Source organism: Sebastes umbrosus, chromosome 7, assembly GCF_015220745.1.
Source record: "Sebastes umbrosus isolate fSebUmb1 chromosome 7, fSebUmb1.pri, whole genome shotgun sequence".
Taxonomy (NCBI): Eukaryota; Metazoa; Chordata; class Actinopteri; order Perciformes; family Sebastidae; genus Sebastes; species Sebastes umbrosus.
Window position 1 is genome coordinate 14749393 of NC_051275.1, and position 18894 is coordinate 14768286.

The 18894-nt window shown below is 41.5% G+C and overlaps 2 protein-coding genes across 2 annotated transcripts; one reads left to right on the plus strand and one right to left on the minus strand.

Annotated features, from left to right (window-relative positions):
- Nucleotides 1-451: 451 nt before the first annotated feature.
- On the minus strand, nucleotides 452-4647 carry LOC119491788 (extracellular calcium-sensing receptor-like). The gene is made up of 6 exons (XM_037776009.1): nucleotides 4481-4647; nucleotides 4111-4399; nucleotides 3052-3855; nucleotides 2738-2965; nucleotides 1804-1927; nucleotides 452-1636 (listed from the first exon to the last, which is right to left on the minus strand). Exons 1-6 carry the CDS (start codon nucleotides 4630-4632, stop codon nucleotides 732-734), a joined length of 2502 nt encoding a protein of 833 aa, XP_037631937.1. The 5' UTR covers nucleotides 4633-4647; the 3' UTR covers nucleotides 452-731.
- Nucleotides 4648-11130: 6483 nt separating this feature from the next.
- Nucleotides 11131-13176, plus strand: LOC119491753. The gene is made up of 2 exons (XM_037775961.1): nucleotides 11131-12350; nucleotides 12391-13176. Exons 1-2 carry the CDS (start codon nucleotides 11132-11134, stop codon nucleotides 12432-12434), a joined length of 1263 nt encoding a protein of 420 aa, XP_037631889.1. The 5' UTR covers nucleotide 11131; the 3' UTR covers nucleotides 12435-13176.
- The last annotated feature ends 5718 nt before the right edge of the window (nucleotides 13177-18894 follow it).

The window sequence follows — 18894 nt, forward strand, 5'->3', positions numbered from 1 at the left end:
TGGGCAGAGCTTTATACTTCTGCAGATGGTCCTCTTGTCGAATCACTGTTTAATGATGTGACATCACTTTGTTGTTCTTCATTTCAGATGGTATATTTTTTTTCTAAGACCATTATGTTATTATTCTTGTAAGTTAAATTGTAGGGGGGTGTGATGAGGGGGAAACATACTTTAGCTGGAAACTGAGAATATCAGCAAGTTTGTTTCAAAGATGGATTTTTTTATTTGCCAAATCTATAACAATGAAAAATGTAAAACAGAACAGACACAGATAAAAAGTCTGAATTACAAATCCATCTGCAAGTTCAGCACCATGGACCGCGTCATGGATTTACCAATACACAGTACAGTTAGGCTACTGATATTTCAGACCCATGGTCGGGGCCACCGATTCTAACAATCTTTAGTCAGATAAAAGTTCAATGAGTCAGATGTACTAAAGATATTTTTAAAGTTGTTGTTTTTTTTTCATATGAAATGCAAATTCATAATCCATCATCTGCAACAGCTTATCCCATTAGGGGTCGCGGAGTGTCAACAATGTTGAATTGACTTCGAAAAAGAAAAAACATTACAGCTGCTTTGTTGCTTTTTTTATATTTTGATACAGAAAAAAAGAAAGCTAAATAATACATATATTATCATGAAAAGTATTCTGGGGTCACTTCCAAATTGAAACCAAGCCACAAGTCTAGAAATAAAAAAGTCAAAGACTGTCATTTAATTTATGTTTAATGGGATCCTGTTTTCCCCATCAGATGTTTTTTTGTGTTCAATTCAGGTTTGAGAACAATAATAAAGCACTTTGGTGCAAATATACAGAGAAGTAGTCCATAACTGGAGGCTAAAATAGCAAATATCTCCACAGCCACAGTGAACTTCCCCGGAGAGCTGACATACGCTGGGATAAATGTGATCCAGACTGCACAGAATATCAGCATGCTGAAGGTGATGAATTTAGCTTCATTGAAATTATCAGGTAACTTTCGAGCCAGAAAAGCGAAGACGAAGCAGAGCACAGCCAGGAGTCCTATATACCCCAGCACAGCCCAGAACCCGATAGGTGAACCTAAATCACACTCTAGAATAATCCTTTCAGTGGCATGAGCTGTATTTTTGTAGGGGAATGGCGGGGCAAGAGTTAACCACAGCACACAAACTAACACCTGCAGTAAAGTACAGCTGAGAACGCTTGTTCTCTGAAGCGGAGCAGAGCACTGAAGAACTGTGTTCGATGGCCTATTAGCATTAAAGGCGTTCACCACTGCCATGGTTTTAGCCAAGATACAAGACATGCACAGGACAAAGGTGATGCCGAATGCTGTGTGTCGTAGCATGCAGGACCACTCAGAGGGCCGGCCGATGAAGGTCAGAGAGCATAGGAAACAAAGAGTCAAGGAGAAGAGCAGCAAGAAGCTCAGCTCAGAGTTACTGGCTTTGATGAGCGGTGTGTGACGAAAGCGAAAGAAGACACATGATATCCCCAGTGTTAAACTTGCTCCGACCAATGAGAAAGCAGCGAGGAGGGCGCCCATGGTTTCTCCGTAAGATAGGAACTCGATCACCTTTGGAACACACTGGCTGTGATCTTCATTTGACCAGTACTCCAGTGGACACCGTGAACACTCGGCAGAATCTGAATGGAAAACATGGAACGCTGAAATGTGTTCATGCTGTCAGCTGCGAGTTATTAGAGCAGAGCTCATATTAAAATAAGCACCTGCTATATTAAGTGACTTATAAAGATACTGGAAAGCATTGATTTCATACAAATATTTCATAATAAATTACAGATCTACTCACTGCTGGAGTTACTGATCTCTCCATCAGCACAGGCGATGCAGGAGAAACAGCAGATGGGTTTGCCTTTAATCACAGCCTGCCGGAAACCTGGCAGACAACTCTCACTGCAGACAGACTGTGGCCTCTGTAACAACACCACAACTCATCAGTTACTCATAGTTTGTTGCCTTGTAGTCTAAATACTTAAAATTACAGTCTGTAACTTTGAGAAAATATGATAAAAAAAAGTTTTATATAACAGTGACTATACACTGACAGAGGTGCATGAGATAGATAATCTGAAAAGAAAAAATATTCATATTACTTTGTGTACTGCTCTGCTTATGATTTTTCTAGATTTCAAAGCACTGAAGGAAGACAGCCAATCAGAGCCGAGGAGTCTTTAGAATATGTTTGATCAACGCTGCCTAGTTTGACTGTTTAATCGGAGTTCACGAATTTCGCGAGCAGTGACTGACAGCGGCTCTAGAGACTCCTTGGCTCTGATTGGTTGTGTTTATTTGGGCACGGTAGGAAATTTCAAATGCTATTAGAGGCACTATGATGACGCAGAAGAAGAATCATTTTTTTCACAAATAATCTGTCTCATGTATTATTGTCAGGATATAGTGACAGTATTATAAAATTAACTTTTTATCATATTTGCTGAAAGTTACTGACAGCAGCTTTAATTTAATTGGTTTGATTTAATCAGCATTAGGGTCTTTTCTAGGGTTCCTAAAAACTAGTTTAAGCTTTATACCTTGATCTTGGACATCAATATACATCAGAAGTAAAACTCTGTGCACTTGGCTTGTCATGTTTTTACTTTTATATGACTTCCTAAACAATGCAGAATGTACCTATTTTTAATGATGGGAATCACAGATAATACTTTTAAAATCAACCTCCACAATGTGTAGCCTATTTCATACCTAACATGTTTGTTTGGTACCTTTGGGGATCCGGCAGCCCATGTTGTGTTTATTCCGTTCATGATAAACTGCTTTCCATTCGGTAGTGAGGCATCGTAGCTCCCTACAGCCACAAACACAACATCTCCTGCTTGGTTTCTTTGCCAGTTCAACAGCTCATAAGTTGCTGCAGGGTCTCCGTTTTCATCAAAACCCACAGTTTCTCCTGACTGAAGGGTGAAATTCACATCTTGGAGGTGTTTCACAACCTACCAAAAGAGAATAATGGTGAATAATTTAAAGTACAGGGTTTTTATTTAAATTATTTACTTAATTCTTGAAGGGGACCTCTAACCTCTTTTGGCTCTAAAAAATCTTTCCAGATACAGGACTGATTCACCGCTTCACCACTTTGTCCACATTTCAACATGTTATGCAAGGCATGAGCCACAGCATACACAGCCTTATACACATTGTTGGATATCCTTAGTTCTGACACATCTGTGAAAGGATTGTTGATGTCCTCTAGTCTTTCAGAACCAGAGCACTGGGCCTGACCATGCAGACTGGGTTGGAAACTGCAACCAAATGTGGCTTCCCAGAACTCTCTCACCAGATTATTATGAGGGTCTTGACTTGGGTTAACCTGCAAAAGAAATTCTCTCAGGCCTGGGATCTTTGCTTTTCGGAGGGTGAAACCCAGAGATCCTGTCAGGATTCCCGAGTACCCCTTGGTGGCCAGAGGACTTTCCGTAATCCAAGACTCACTGCCCACCCACTGCAGCCCAGTTAAGTTCTGCTTCAGAGCTTCCTCAAGCAGCATTTCTATCTCCTGGGAGAGGAAGGCAACTAAAACCTTTGCACTGCCGCTTTGGATCACTCTGACCACCCTGGCAATATGCCCACTGGAGTCAGTGCTTGAGATGACCTCTGAGTACTCGATGCACACCCCCTCTTGCCTTGCAGCTGTGATAAATGTTTCCATGCCATTGTTACCATAGTCATTGTCACTTCTAACTGCCCCAACCCATGTCCAGCCAAAGTGCTTTACCAGTTTTGCCAGGGCTCTGCTCTGATAGTAGTCACTAGGGATGGTTCTGAAGAAGGAGGGGTACTCCTTTCTGTTACTCAAACAAGCACAAGTGGCATAGTAACTGATCTAATAGGAAAGAAAAGGTGGGATACAAAACAAACACATTTATAACATTATAATATAAGAAATAACTGACAACAGGTAGACTTTTGACTCAATTTGCTGCATCTGTGCAAACCCTGGCAACCTTAATCCTGAACTTATAGCCATGAAATGAACCATAATACCACCAGAATTCAGTGTTTGTTGATGGTCCCTTTATGCTACATTGTAAAAAAGGAACATGGTAAAAATATTATTAAAAATATGACACATATTTACCATTGGTATTTGGAAAACCCCTGCAATTTGTTGCATCCCAATGGATGAGGAGGAATCGGAGGGTCCGATGATGGCATGAACAGATGACTGGCCAGAGCAGGTTTGACCCAAAGTCCTTTCCTGCCCATTTATTAGACCCATCACAACACTCGTTGAAAACAGTGTTGAAGCACAGTTGTCAAACACCTTATAACCAATTGAGATATTAGGCAGCAGAGAGCTGCTATTGTTGATCTCCTGGATGGCAAAAATCATTGTTTGGGCAAAGTGAAATTGTATCATATTCATCCTGAAGAGAGAGAGAACAGTTTTAACTAAGAACTTTTCGACTTAAATCAAAACCAATAACAAAGAAGACAACAAATAGTACCCGGAGCATATGAAAGGTTCTGGAGCATTTGTGAAAGAAAGCGAAGTCTTCAACATTTCTTTTTGGATGTAGAAAACTCCTCCAATAGTGATATCTCCTTCCTTAGATAACAGAGGAAACTCTCGGCTACCCAGCATCTCACAGAGCACCATGTCTTCCTCTGCTCCAAAGGCTCCCACAAAAAGCACAAACAGTAACATGACATAGGCACAGTCACACATCTGGTACAAACAGGCACACACACTAACCTGTACGCTGTGATGAGCTCTTCTATCGCTGACCAACAGGTGCGTCTCCTGTGATGGGCAGAGCTTTATACTTCTGCAGATTGTCCTCTTATCGAATCACTCTATAATGATGTCATATCACTTTGTTGTTCTTGATTTGAGATGGTACAATCTGTTTCTAAGACCATTATGTAAATATTACTGTAAGTTAAATCATACTTAAGCTGCAGACTGAGGATATCAACAAGTTTGTTTCAAATCACGAGAATTTTTCTATTTCGCCAAATCTACAACAAGAGCTGTGTATATTTCAACTATACCTTATATGTATTTGTACATATCAAAGAAGTAGTTTTATTTGGATACATTCATCACAATTACAATATATTAACTGTCCAGCAAGTGGCTCTGAATAGCAGTGTTTTATTTAGCATACTAACATGCTAAATGTTATGCTAACACCAGCACGATAGGTTTCGATGGTTGTTAGCATGCATGTCAATGTACTAATGTAGCCTTCGTTTTGCTGGTGTGTACTAAATGAAACCCTGAAAACATGTTTAGTATATATACATATATATATTCATGATATATCGTATGCTTTCTTGTGACTTTTGGTCGCTGGTTCAATCGACAGACCACCGATGAGCCCTTAAGCAAGGTCTTTAAGATTAAAGGTTAAATTCAGTGGAGCTATATCCACTAGTCGGGTTCAAGGTGTGAATATTTGTAACTGTTTGAGTGTGAACATGGCATTCCTGAAAAAGAGAACCCGGTTCAGGTTATTTTCAAGTGTTTTTTTTTCATATTAACAATGCCTTTTCACCTTTTTGTTTTTTGTAAATGTTGATATTGTTCTCTTGTGATGACAGTGTACATGGTGAGGGCCCTATTGTTCTCATTAAAATGAAGAGACAGGAAGTCATGAATAGTTTTTACATTCTTTTACTTATTTTTATTGAAATAAAATAAAGTGGTAACAATACAAGTGTAAGATATTTGTAAGCGCCATTTACTAGTGCCAAGCTTATGTTTATTGTGTTGATAATATTATTTGCTGAAGTTCAGTGAGAAATATATGTCAGTTAAATATGAGAGAATATTATGACTATATATGGTGATTCCTTCCTGTATGTTTACCACTGTGAATTTGAGTTTAGTCCTGTGAGGCTTCCGTACACACGTGACTTAGGGACAGGAAGTGAACTTTTATTGTGAAATGACTTTTATTGTGAAAAGGTTCAGTTGTAAATAAAATGAGTTACCGGCGGAGCAACACGGTTGTTTTACCGTTGCCGTTGGCGTTGCTACCGGGCCGACTCAACGCGTAAAACATTGTGATGTCGTCCTTGAAGTGTGGTTAATGACAGAAAGTAAGTTAAGACGAAGATAGAAGTATGAAGACTAAAGATAGCCACTACATTAAGTAAAACAACCAGCTCACGAGGAGCAGGCCTACTGCTGCGTCGCCATGACGACAAAAGAACTGAACAGAAGGAATAAACTACGGTTTCAGATAAGTGCCCAAAGTTATAAGAAGACATAAGGAAACTGTCTGAAGACAGCATGGACACAGATATGCTGCAGAAATGTCCCGAAAATGAATAAACATATGATACTCAACTTCTAAAGAAAATGAGACAGCAAGGATGTTTTGGTCTTAAGAAGATGACATTTGTGAAGAAAGCCTGCTGTGCTTTGTGTCATAGACCATTTCTCATGAACACTTGTTGAGCTAGAAGTTGTGTAAACAGCTAAGATGGCGGACGACGACAGACAGAATTCGACGTCGAGAGCCCAGAGCTGCAGCGGCAGGTCTGGCCACAAGAGGGCACCAAAATACACCGAAAGAGGTTTGGAAGATCGACTGACCAGGCATATAAATGCAAGGAGATCTAAACTGTCACAGTTAACATCAAAAACAAATAAGATTAATGGACTAATGAAAGATAATGAGAGTCCAGAAATTGTTGATGAACATTTGTGTGAATGCTCAAAACTACTAAAGGAGTTTATTGATGCAAATGAGGATGTACTGTTGCTGTTACCTGAAGAAGAAAAGGATGCTGACCAAAGGCTTTGGTACAAGCCAAAAGAGGAACAATTCAGTAATTTCATGAATGAAGTTGAAAAATGGATTTCTACAACGAGGGAGCAACATCAAGAAGATGTGAATCCAGATGATAGTGTATCTGTAACTGATACACCAGCAAAAAAGAAATCTGGGTCATATGTTGCACGAAGCACAGTTACCAGCAGCTCATCAAGATCATCCAGAGTCTCCTCCATATCATCTGTACGACATAAGGAACAAGCAGAACGTGCCGCTTTACTTGCACGTGCAGCATCCCTGAAACAGAGACAAGCATTAGACATCGAAGAATGCAAGTTAAAGGCAAAAATGGAACATGAAGAATGCAAGTTAAAGGCAAAAAGGGAACAGCTTGATATCGACACAGCTATTGCTGCCTCTACAGCCAAAATAAAGGCGTTGGAAAATTGTGAGTATGAGAGCTGTAATGGTGATGTAATTGATCACCGCGATGCAAGCTTAGTGGTCAATCAGCAGCTAAGCAGCCAAGAGCCAGAAATACGTTATGAACATAACGAGCAGTCAAATGCAAATGACTATCAAATGAAACAAGAAGATGACATACAGCAAAATGATTACAATGGAAATGCAATCAACCTATGTGAAGTGATGTTGAAACAAAATGACATCACTGAGATGTTAGTCAAACAACAGAGACTGTCACATCTGCCCCAAAGAGATGTTCCAGTTTTCAGTGGTGATCCACTTGAGTTAAGATCATTCTTAAGGGCTTTTGACCATACTATTCATGACAAAGCTGATAGTGATGGTGACAGGTTATATTACCTTGAACAGTTTACCAGAGGTGAACCCAGAGACTTGGTCAGAAGTTGTCAGCACATGAGTCCTCATCAAAGCTACATCGAGGCAAGGAAATTGCTGACATATCACTATGGTAACGAACTGAAAATTGCATCTGCATACATAAACAGGGCCCTCAACTGGCCGCAAATTAAACCACATGACGCTAAGGCTCTTCATAGTTACTCCCTGTTTCTCACAGGTTGTAACAATGCAATGTAAGACATTGACCAGCTTCAAGACATGGAGAATCCTACTAACATCAGAGTCATTGTCTCTAAGCTACCATACAAAATGAGAGAAATGTGGAGAGTTTCTGCCTTCGACATTCAAGAGAAAAGTGGAAAAAGAGCAAAGTTTCCAGATTTGATCAGATTCATAAACAGGCAAGCTAAAATAGCTGCAGATCCTGTGTTTGGGGACATAAAGAGTGCTGAAGATAAGGGAAAACCTTATGCAAATGTGAGAATGAATCAAGCACCTAGGCCAAAGGGGACTGCATTTGCCACAAGTGTAGCACCAGCATCAAATGAAAGTTCATCTGAAAACAGTAAAGATTTCTCATGTTACACCAGTAATGCCTTCCACAAGCCATGTGTATACTGTGGAAAACAACATGCCTTGGCAGAATGCCACAAAATCAGAAACCAGCCTTACAAGGAAAGAATACAGTTTCTCAAAGTAAAGGGTCTATGCTTTGCATGTTTGACACCAGGACATTTGAGTAAAGACTGTAAGAAAAGAGCTACATGTGAGCACTGCTCTAAGAGACATCCAAGCATGCTTCATTTCACAAGGGAAGATAAGGAAGCATTTGAGAGCAGACAGAAAAGCACCACTGAAAATACTACGACTAATGAATCAACACACATTTCAGGTGGAACTTGTGGAGCCACCGGGGCCGGAAAGGACAGTCGTGTTCTGTCAATTGTGCCAGTGTGTGTCAAGTTAAAGAAAAGCAACAAGATAATTGAGACCTATGCATTCATGGATAATGGAAGCCAAGCCACATTCTGCTCTGAGAAGCTGATGAGACAGCTTGAGACTGAAGGCAAGAAAACTCAAATTCTGCTTCGCACAATGGGTCAGGAAAAGTTGGAGTCAAGCTACCATCTTTCAGGATTAGAGGTGTGTGGTTTGAAAGAGAACATTTATGTTGACTTACCTGACATTTACACCCACAAAGACATTCCAGTGTCCAAAGACAACATTCCAATGCAGGAAGATTTGGAACAGTGGCCACACCTTCAGAGAATCGAGCTGCCACACATAGATGCAGACATTGGACTGTTGATAGGATGTGATGCTTACAAGGCTATGGAGCCATGGGAGGTCATTCACAGTGAGGATGACGGTCCATATGCAGTTCGCACAATCCTAGGATGGGTCATCAACGGTCCTCTCAGGAGAGATGATTGTACTACGCCACCTGAAAGTGGACTAAGTGTTTCTGTAAATCGCATCTCTATTGCAAGGGTAGAAGACATGCTGATGCAACAATTCAACCACGATTTTCCAGAAAAGGCAAGTGAAGAAAAACAGGAAATGTCACAAGAAGACATTCAGTTTATGGACTCTGTCAATGAAACAGTTAAAGTGGTTGATGGACACTACAGTATACGTCTTCCTTTAAGAAACAAGGCTGTCAAAATGCCCAACAACCGCAGTGTAGTTGTGCAGAGAACAGAAAACCTGAAAAGGAAACTTACCAAAAACAAGGAGTTTCACAGAGAATATCAAAGCTTCATGTCTGACCTGTTGATTAAAGGTTACGCAGTTCCAGTACCAAATGAAGAGACTGTGTCTGAAGATGAGAGAGTTTGGTACATACCTCATCATGGGGTGTACCACCCACAAAAACGGAAGCTCCGTGTAGTTTTTGACTGTGCAGTAACATATCAAGGCAAGTCATTAAATGGAGAACTTTTGCAAGGTCCAGATTTAACAAACTCAGTTGTTGGAGTGTTGACACGATTCAGACATGACCACATTGCCTTAATGTCAGACATAGAGGCTATGTATCACCAAGTGAGAGTACCACCAGAGGACAGTGACCTTCTGCGTTTCCTATGGTGGCCGAATGGAGACTTGAACGAACCTCTGCAAGAATACAAGATGGTTGTGCACTTGTTTGGGGCGACTTCCTCCCCCAGCTGTGCCAACTTTGCACTGAGGAGGACAGCTGAAGATGCTAAAGACAAAATGCCACCTGCTGCAGTTAAAGCAGTTCTGAACAATTTTTATGTAGATGATTGTCTACAGTCAGTATCAGATGAAACCCAAGCGTGTGCTATGGTCAAGGACTTAACAGCACTGTGTGAGAGTGGAGGATTCCATTTAACAAAGTGGATGAGCAATAGCAGAGCCGTCCTTGCCACTATACCTGAAACAGAAAGGGCAAAGGAGGTTAAGGATTTGGATCTCAGTCATGATGTGTTACCTGATGAAAGAGTCTTAGGAGTAAACTGGTGCACAGAGTCAGATGTATTCAAGATCAGGATAAATGCAAAACATACGCCACAGACAAGACGTGGTATCCTCTCATTTGTGAGTGCTATATATGATCCATTAGGATTTCTGTCACCAGTCATCCTTCCAGCAAAAATGATCCTGCAGGAGCTATGTGGTAGGAAAGTCTCCTGGGATGAGGATATCCCTGCTGAATTGGCTCAAAGGTCACAAAGGTGGCTTTCTGACCTCACAAAGCTTCATGGTTTCACTGTGGATAGATGCCTGAAACCAACTGGATTTGGAAAAATCACATCAGCACAGTTGCATCACTTCGCTGATGCGAGTGAAAAAGGCTACGGAGTTGTTACCTACCTTCGCATAACAAATGGAAAAGGAGAAACTCACTGTTCATTCATCATCAGCAAGTCGAGAGTGTCACCGCTGAAACAAACAACGATTCCGAGGCTGGAATTAACAGCAGCTGCAGTTGCTGTAAAAATGGACCGGCTCATGAGAAAGGAGCTGCAAATGCCGCTGGAAGAATCAGTGCTTTGGTCTGATAGTACTACTGTGTTAAGGTACATTGCCAATAAAAATGTCAGGTACAAAACATTTGTAGCAAACAGAGTGTCACTCATCAGCGACAATACTAAACCAAGTCAGTGGATGTATGTTAATTCAGAGTTGAATCCCGCTGATTATACATCAAGAGGAATGAATGCAGACACATTCACAAGATGTCAAACCTGGATTGCTGGGCCACAGTTTTTGACAAAGGACAAGGAACATTGGCCAGTTTCACCAGACATGAGAGAAATACACACAGATGATGTTGAAGTTAAAGGAGCAATGTGTGTGAATGCCACAGATGTGCATGAAAACCCACTTAACAAGCTGATTTGTCACTATTCAGAGTGGCACTGTCTAAAAAAGGCAGTTTCCTGGATGATGAGATTCAAACAACTGCTTCATAAGCTGAGCACACATCGTAAGTTTCTCATCTCACAGGCAAGTGACACTTGGAGTCATGAGAAGAAAACTGAGATGGTTACAAGCAAAATACACAAGTTCAGATCAACCATGAAGGGATCTCTGCTCACTGCTGAAGATGTTGCAATGGGAGAAATTGAGATTATCAAGTTTTGTCAAAGTCAAGGCTTTGGTGATGAGCTTATTTCTCTTCAGAAAGGTGATAAGCTTAAAGGGAGCAGTCACATAGTCAAGCTTGATCCTGTTCTTCAAAATGGGATTTTAAGAGTTGGAGGGAGGTTGCATCAGTCTGCATTGCCAGAAGATGCTAAGCATCCTGTGATTCTTCCTAAAGGTCATCATGTTTCCACTTTGATTCTCAGACATATTCACCAAGAAACAGGACATGGTGGAAGGAATTATACACTATCCAGACTGAGAGAGAGATTCTGGATTCCACAAGCAGACTCTGCCATTAGGAAAATACTGTCTAAGTGTGTTACATGCAAAAAGATCTCAGCAAAACCTGGTGAACAGAGAATGGCAAATCTGCCACAAGATCGTTTGATACCTGACAAGCCCCCATTCACTAATGTGGGAATAGACTTTTTTGGACCCTTTGAGGTCAAGCGTGGGCGAAGTAGAGTCAAGAGGTATGGTGTATTGTTCACATGTCTTACTGTTAGAGCAATTCACATAGAAGTTGCCCATTCACTCGACACTGACTCATGCATAAATGCATTTAGGAGATTTATTGCTAGGAGAGGTCAAGTGTCTGTTATGAGATCAGATAATGGCACAAACCTGGTGGGAGCAGAGAAAGAAATGCGTGAAGCAATTAAAGGTTGGAATCAATCAAAAATCTCAGACATGCTCATCCAGAAAGGCATTACCTGGATATTCAACCCACCAGCAGGTTCACATTTTGGTGGCGTTTGGGAGAGGCAGATACGATCTGTAAGGAAAATTCTTAACCAGACTCTGAAACAGCAGCCCCTCGACGATGAATGCCTCCAGACATTGTTATGTGAAGTTGAGGCAATTATCAATAGCAGGCCAATAACAAGAGTCTCAAATGATCCAGATGATCTAGAAGCGCTGACACCAAACCACATACTTCTTCTTAAAAGACAACCAGTGCTACCACCTGGAGTATTTCAAAAGGAAGATCTGTATGTCAAGAGGAGGTGGAAACAGGTACAGTACCTGTCTGACATCTTTTGGAAGCGTTGGACAAAGGAGTACTTGCCGCTTTTGCAAGAAAGACAGAAGTGGTTAGTACCCAGGAGAAATCTGAAACCAGGAGATGTCGTCCTCATAGTTGATGACAGTGCACCAAGAAGCTCCTGGTTGATGGCAAAAGTTGAAAGGACAATATCTGATTCAAACGGACTTGTCAGACGTGTTTTTGTGAAAACTAAAACTAGTCTTTTGGAAAGGCCAACAGATAAGTTATGTCTGTTGCTTGAAATGGATGACCAAGTGTAGATGTTTATATTTCATGTATGATATAATTGTGCTTAAAGCATGAGATTTATGCTACATACTACATTTGAGTAAATTTTGTATTCAAACTAAATGTGTATTTGAAATGTACTGTTTAGGAAATGAATATAAGTTCATGTTTAAATAAGTCAGTCATATAAATCCTGAGTTTTAAGTTACATGACGCTTTAATGTGTTAATGTGTAATTGTTATGCCTCAGCAGTAACAATTAGGGGCCGGAATGTAAGCGCCATTTACTAGTGCCAAGCTTATGTTTATTGTGTTGATAATATTATTTGCTGAAGTTCAGTGAGAAATATATGTCAGTTAAATATGAGAGAATATTATGACTATATATGGTGATTCCTTCCTGTATGTTTACCACTGTGAATTTGAGTTTAGTCCTGTGAGGCTTCCGTACACACGTGACTTAGGGACAGGAAGTGAACTTTTATTGTGAAATGACTTTTATTGTGAAAAGGTTCAGTTGTAAATAAAATGAGTTACCGGCGGAGCAACACGGTTGTTTTACCGTTGCCGTTGGCGTTGCTACCGGGCCGACTCAACGCGTAAAACATTGTGATGTCGTCTTTGAAGTGTGGTTAATGACAGAAAGTAAGTTAAGACGAAGATAGAAGTATGAAGACTAAAGATAGCCACTACAATATTACAGAACATGATTTAAAAAAAAATTGTATATATTAAATGCAAATTAACATGTGGGGACGCACAAAAAAGCTTCTTGGAGGTATACCCAAACTCAAAAGGAAGTCAGCCATTTTGAATTCACTGTACCATTTTTGCCCATTTTTGCCCATTTTTAGCGTTTTATAGGCCGTGTAACAAACTCCTCCATTAATTAATCAGATTGATCAGAAATTTGGTCAGAACCATCTAAAGACCTTAAGGATGAAAAGTTATTAAAATCTTGAGTTTTCATTGAACGAATTTGCTGTGGTGTGGCGGCCAATTTGGGCCATTCGCCATGAAACAGGAAGTTATTGTAACTCCACTGTACATAGTCCAATCTGACTAGATTTCCGGTTGCCTGTCTTTCTGTGTGCTGCTGTGTTCTGTAGCTGCTCTAGCACATCCAGGGCAATATAGTCATATACTCTTCATTACAGCGGATAATTACCCGCTACATTTATATCTACACTAGTTCTGCTTAAGCACTCATAACTCACTCCTCTTTAGAGACTTAACCACACATATTCAGCTCGGCTAACGCTAGCTGGGCTATCGTATCGTAGCATAACAGTAGCTTAGCAGTAGCTTAGCCGTTAGCGATGGCTTCTCCTCTCTCCTGCTCTCCTGTTCTCTCTCCCTCTCCTGCTCTCCCCTGCTCTCCTGTTCTCTCTCCCTCTCCTGCTCTCCCCTGCTCTCCTGTTCTCTCTCCCTCTCCTGCTCTCCCCTGCTCTCCTGTTCTCTCTCCCTCTCCTGCTCTCCCCTGCTCTCCTGTTCTCTCTCCTTCTCCTGCTCTCCCCTGCTCTGTGTGTCTTATGTTTAGTTATTCCTCTGCCTCCTTTAGAGATAATGGTACATGTATTAGGTGTAGTGCATTCGCTGCATTGGAGGCGAGGGTTAGCGAGTTAGAAGCCCGGTTCTGCACTTTAGCTTTAGCTTCTTCTGTAGTTAGCCAGCCCCTAGCCGGTGCAGACCGGCCAAGCTTAGCTTCTGCTAGCCGCCCCCCGGCAACCCCCGAGCAGCCGGGAGGCTGGGTGACTGTCCGAAGGACGCATAGTCGTACCCTGAAGCCCACGGTTAACCACCAACCACTTCACGTTTCTAACAGATATTCCCCTCTCAGCGACACACCCGCTGAGAAACCAACTCTGGTTATCGGCAGCTCCATTTTGCGGAACGTGAAGTTAGCGAAGTCAGCTGCCATAGTTAATTGCATCCCGGGGGCCAGAGCAGGCGACATTGAATCTGTTTTGAAACTGCTGGCTAAGGATAAACGTAAATACAGTAAGATTGTTATTCACGTCGGCGGTAATGACACCCGGTTACGTCGATCGGAGGTCACTAAAGTTAATGTCCAATCGGTGTGTGCATATGCAAAAACAATGTCAGACTCCGTAGTTGTCTCTGGTCCCCTCCCCAATTTGACCAGTGACGACATGTATAGCCGCATGAAGTCATTCCACAGCTGGCTGTCGAGGTGGTGTCCAGCAAACGATGTGGGCTTCATTGACAATTGGAACCCTTTCTGGGGAATTCCTGGTCTGATTAGGAGAGACGGCATTCATCCTACTTTGGATGGTGCGGCTCTCTTATTCAGAAATCTGACCAAGATTGTTGGTGGAACAAATCCATGACAAACCAGGGGTCATTCCAGGACGCAGAGCTATAGTCTTACACACTTCTCTGCGCTTCCATTAGAGCAGTTACCCACCCATAGCTTAACCCCAAACCTAACTGAGACTGTGTCTGCCCCACCTAAATTAATTAAATCAAAAGTAAACAGAAGAGGAGTTAAACATAATAATCTAATAAAATCTAACACTAGCACTGCAATAAAGCAACAAAACAGGATAATTAAATGTGGACTCTTAAATATTAGATCTCTGTCATCTAAAGCTCTACTAGTAAATGATTTAATATCAGATAATCACATTGATTTATTTTGTCTTACTGAAACCTGGCTGTGTCAGGAAGAATATGTCAGCCTAAACAAATCCACTCCCCCGAGTCATATTAATACTCACATTCCTCGAGACACCGGCCGAGGAGGTGGAGTTGCAGCCATCTTCGACTCAAGCCTATTAATAAACCCTAAAACTAAACTAAATTATAACTCATTTGAAAGCCTTGTTCTTAGTCTTTCACACCCAACCTGGGAAGCACTACAGCCAATTTTATTTGTTATAGTGTACCGCGCTCCAGGCCCATATTCTGAATTTCTATCTGAATTCTCAGAGTTTCTATCAAGCTTAGTCCTGAAAACAGATAAAGTCATTATAGTAGGTGATTTTAATATTCATGTGGACGTTGATAATGATAGCCTCAGTACTGCGTTTATCTCTTTATTAGATTCAATTGGTTTCTCGCAGAACGTGCATAAACCCACTCACCGCTTTAACCACACCCTCGACCTTGTTATGTCATATGGCGTTGAAATTGAACATTTAATTGTTTTTCCACAGAACTCTCTTTTATCAGACCATTATTTAATCACTTTTGAATTCTTATTACTAGACTATACACCATCAGACAAAAGTGTGTACACTAGATGTCTATCCGATAGTGTTGTAGCTAAATTTAAGGAAGCGATTCCATCAGCATTAAATTCAATACCATGTCTCAATATAACAGAGGACTCGTATGTTAATTTTAGCCCTACCCAAATTGATCATCTTGTAGATAGTGCTACAGACTCACTGCGAGTCACACTTGATTCTGTTGCCCCTCTAAAAAAGAAGTTAGTAAAACAAAGGAAGTCAGCTCCATGGTATAACCCTCAAACACGCAAATTAAAGCAAGCATCGAGGAAACTGGAAAGGATATGGCGTTCCACCAAACAGGAAGAATCTCATTTAGTCTGGCAAGATAGTCTTAAAACAAATAGGAAGGCTCTCTGTGATGCCAGAGCAGCCCATTACTCATCATTAATAGAGAAAAATAAGAACAACCCTAGGTTTCTATTCAGCACTGTAGCCAGGCTGACAGAAAGTCACAGCTCTATTGAGCCATGTATTCCTACAACCCTCAGTAGTAGTGACTTCATGAGTTTCTTTAATGATAAAATCATAACTATTAGAGACAAAATTAATCACCTCCTACCGTCAACTGGTACCAATTTATCCTCAAACTTAGGAACCTTAGAAACAGCTGTACAACCTGATATATATTTAGACTGCTTTTCTCCTATCGATCTCCACAAATTAACCTCACTGATCTCCTCATCTAAATCATCTACCTGTCTCTTAGACCCTATTCCAACTAGACTGCTTAAAGAAGTTTTACCTCTAGTTAGCACCTCTTTACTGGATATGATCAATGTGTCTTTACTAACAGGCTATGTACCACAGTCCTTTAAAGTAGCTGTAATTAAACCTCTTCTTAAAAAGCCCACTCTTGATCCAGAGGTCCTAGCCAACTATAGACCTGTATCTAACCTTCCCTTTACCTCCAAAATACTCGAGAAAGTAGTTGCCAGTCAGCTGTGTGACTTTCTACAGAACAATCATTTATTCGAAGATTATCAGTCAGGATTTAGAGTGCACCATAGCACAGAGACAGCACTAGTGAAAATTACAAATGACCTTCTAATGGCATCGGACAAAGGACTTGTCTCTGTACTTGTCTTGCTAGATCTCAGTGCTGCTTTCGACACCATTGACCATGACATCCTATTACAAAGACTGGAACATTTAATTGGCATTAAAGGAACTGCACTAAGTTGGTTTAAGTCCTATTTATCAGATCGATCTCAGTTTGTACATGTCAACGATGAGTCCTCCATGTACGCCAAAGTTAGTCACGGAGTTCCACAGGGTTCTGTACTTGGACCAATTCTATTTACCTTATATATGCTTCCCTTAGGCAATGTTATTAGAAAACACTCCATAAACTTTCATTGTTATGCAGATGATACCCAATTATATCTATCGATCAAGCCAGACGAAACAAACCAGTTAACTAAACTTCAAGCATGCCTTAAGGACATAAAAACCTGGATGACCTGCAATTTCCTGATGTTAAACTCAGACAAAACTGAAGTTATTGTACTAGGCCCTGAGCACCTCCGAAACAAATTATCTAATGATATAGTTACTTTAGATGGCATTGCCCTGGCCTCCAGCACCACCGTAAGGAATCTGGGAGTTGTCTTCGACCAGGATATGTCCTTTAACTTTCACATAAAACAAACCTCACGGACTGCCTTCTTTCATCTACGTAACATTGCGAAGATCAGGCACATCCTGTGTCAAAATGATGCAGAAAAATTAGTCCATGCATTTGTTACCTCTAGACTCGATTACTGCAATTCCTTATTATCAGGCTGCTCCAATAAGTCTCTTAAGACTCTCCAGTTGATCCAGAATGCTGCAGCACATGTACTGACTAGAACTAGAAAAAGAGATCATATTACGCCTGTATTAGCTTCTCTGCACTGGCTGCCTGTAAAATCCAGAATAGATTTTAAAATCGTCCTCCTCACCTACAAAGCGCTAAACGGTCAGGCCCCATCATATCTTAAAGAGCTCATAGTACCCTACTACCCCACTAGAGCACTGCGCTCACAGAATGCAGGGTTACTTGAGGTTCCTAGAGTCTCCAAACGTAGAATGGGAGCCAGAGCCTTCAGCTATCAAGCTCCTCTTCTCTGGAACCCAGTTTCAGTCCGGGAGGCAGACACCGTCTCTACATTTAAGAGTAGGCTAAAGACTTTCCTCTTTGATAACGCTTATACTTAAGCTGCTATAGGCATAGACTGCCGGGGGACTTCCTATGACACACTGTCATAAGGAACTTCCTATGACACACTGAGCTCCCCTCTCCTTCTGTATATACTCATGTCCCATGTCCATGTTGTTACTAACTTCATTCCTTCCCGGGAGTCCTTGTGCCTCCTTGTCTCGCAGCTAACCGTGGAGCGGGGTCACACCTGGAGTGAGGTCATACCTGGAGCGGGATCACACCGGGAGCGAGGTTATACCTGGAGCATGGGTACACTTGGAGCAGGGTTTCACCTGGATCTTGGTGGTCTCCGGTATTGTGGCTGCATCTGCTGCCGCGTCGGTGCCTGCTTGACACCAACTGCTACCATCCCTAATTAACTACGTCTGTACGAGGGACTACCAATGCTAACGAGGGATTTCCAACACCTAGTGACAATGTGGCAGCCTGGAGAATAACACTTCTCAATCACTGCCAAAGACATCAAGAGCTCCCAGCAAGCATGCTGATGCTGCAGGAACCAATGCACGGGCATCGATCGCAGGGACGTCCCACACCAATACACATGGACGTACTGAGGAGAGATGCTGGACAGTGCTGGCTTTCCGATAGTTGTATTATCACTCTTTCCATCCACCACTATTGGTTTTGTGTTATCAGCCCTACTTGTATTAGCTATTACAGCTGCTAGACTGCTATTGTGGCTGCTTCTATAGCTCTCTCTCTCTATCTCTTTCTCTCTCTCTCTCTCTCTCTCTCTCACTCTCTCTCTATCTATCTATCCCCCCAGCCGGTCTCGGCAGATGGCCGCCCGCCCTGCGCCCGGTTCTGCTCCAGGTTTCTTCCCAGTAATCGGGGAGTTTTTCCTGGCCATAGTGCGCTTGGTGGATCCTGTTGGGTCTCAAAACTATGGTGTACGGTCATAGACCTGCTCTATATATAAAGCGTCTTGAGATAACTTCTGTTGTGATTTGACGCTATA

Excerpts from the sequence above, each read along its gene's own strand:
- LOC119491788 (XM_037776009.1), bottom strand. The coding sequence starts at position 4,632 with ATGGTGCTCTGTGAGATGCTGGGTAGCCGAGAGTTTCCTCTGTTATCT. Across the intron at positions 2,966-3,051 it reads ATTTTTTAGAGCCAAAAGAG|GTTGTGAAACACCTCCAAGA; the intron begins GTTAGAGGTCCC and ends CTCTTTTGGTAG. Across the intron at positions 1,637-1,803 it reads AGAGATCAGTAACTCCAGCA|ATTCTGCCGAGTGTTCACGG; the intron begins GTGAGTAGATCT and ends TTTTCCATTCAG.
- LOC119491753 (XM_037775961.1), top strand. The coding sequence starts at position 11,132 with ATGAAGGGATCTCTGCTCACTGCTGAAGATGTTGCAATGGGAGAAATT. Across the intron at positions 12,351-12,390 it reads CGTCCTCATAGTTGATGACA|GACAATATCTGATTCAAACG; the intron begins GTGCACCAAGAA and ends AAAAGTTGAAAG.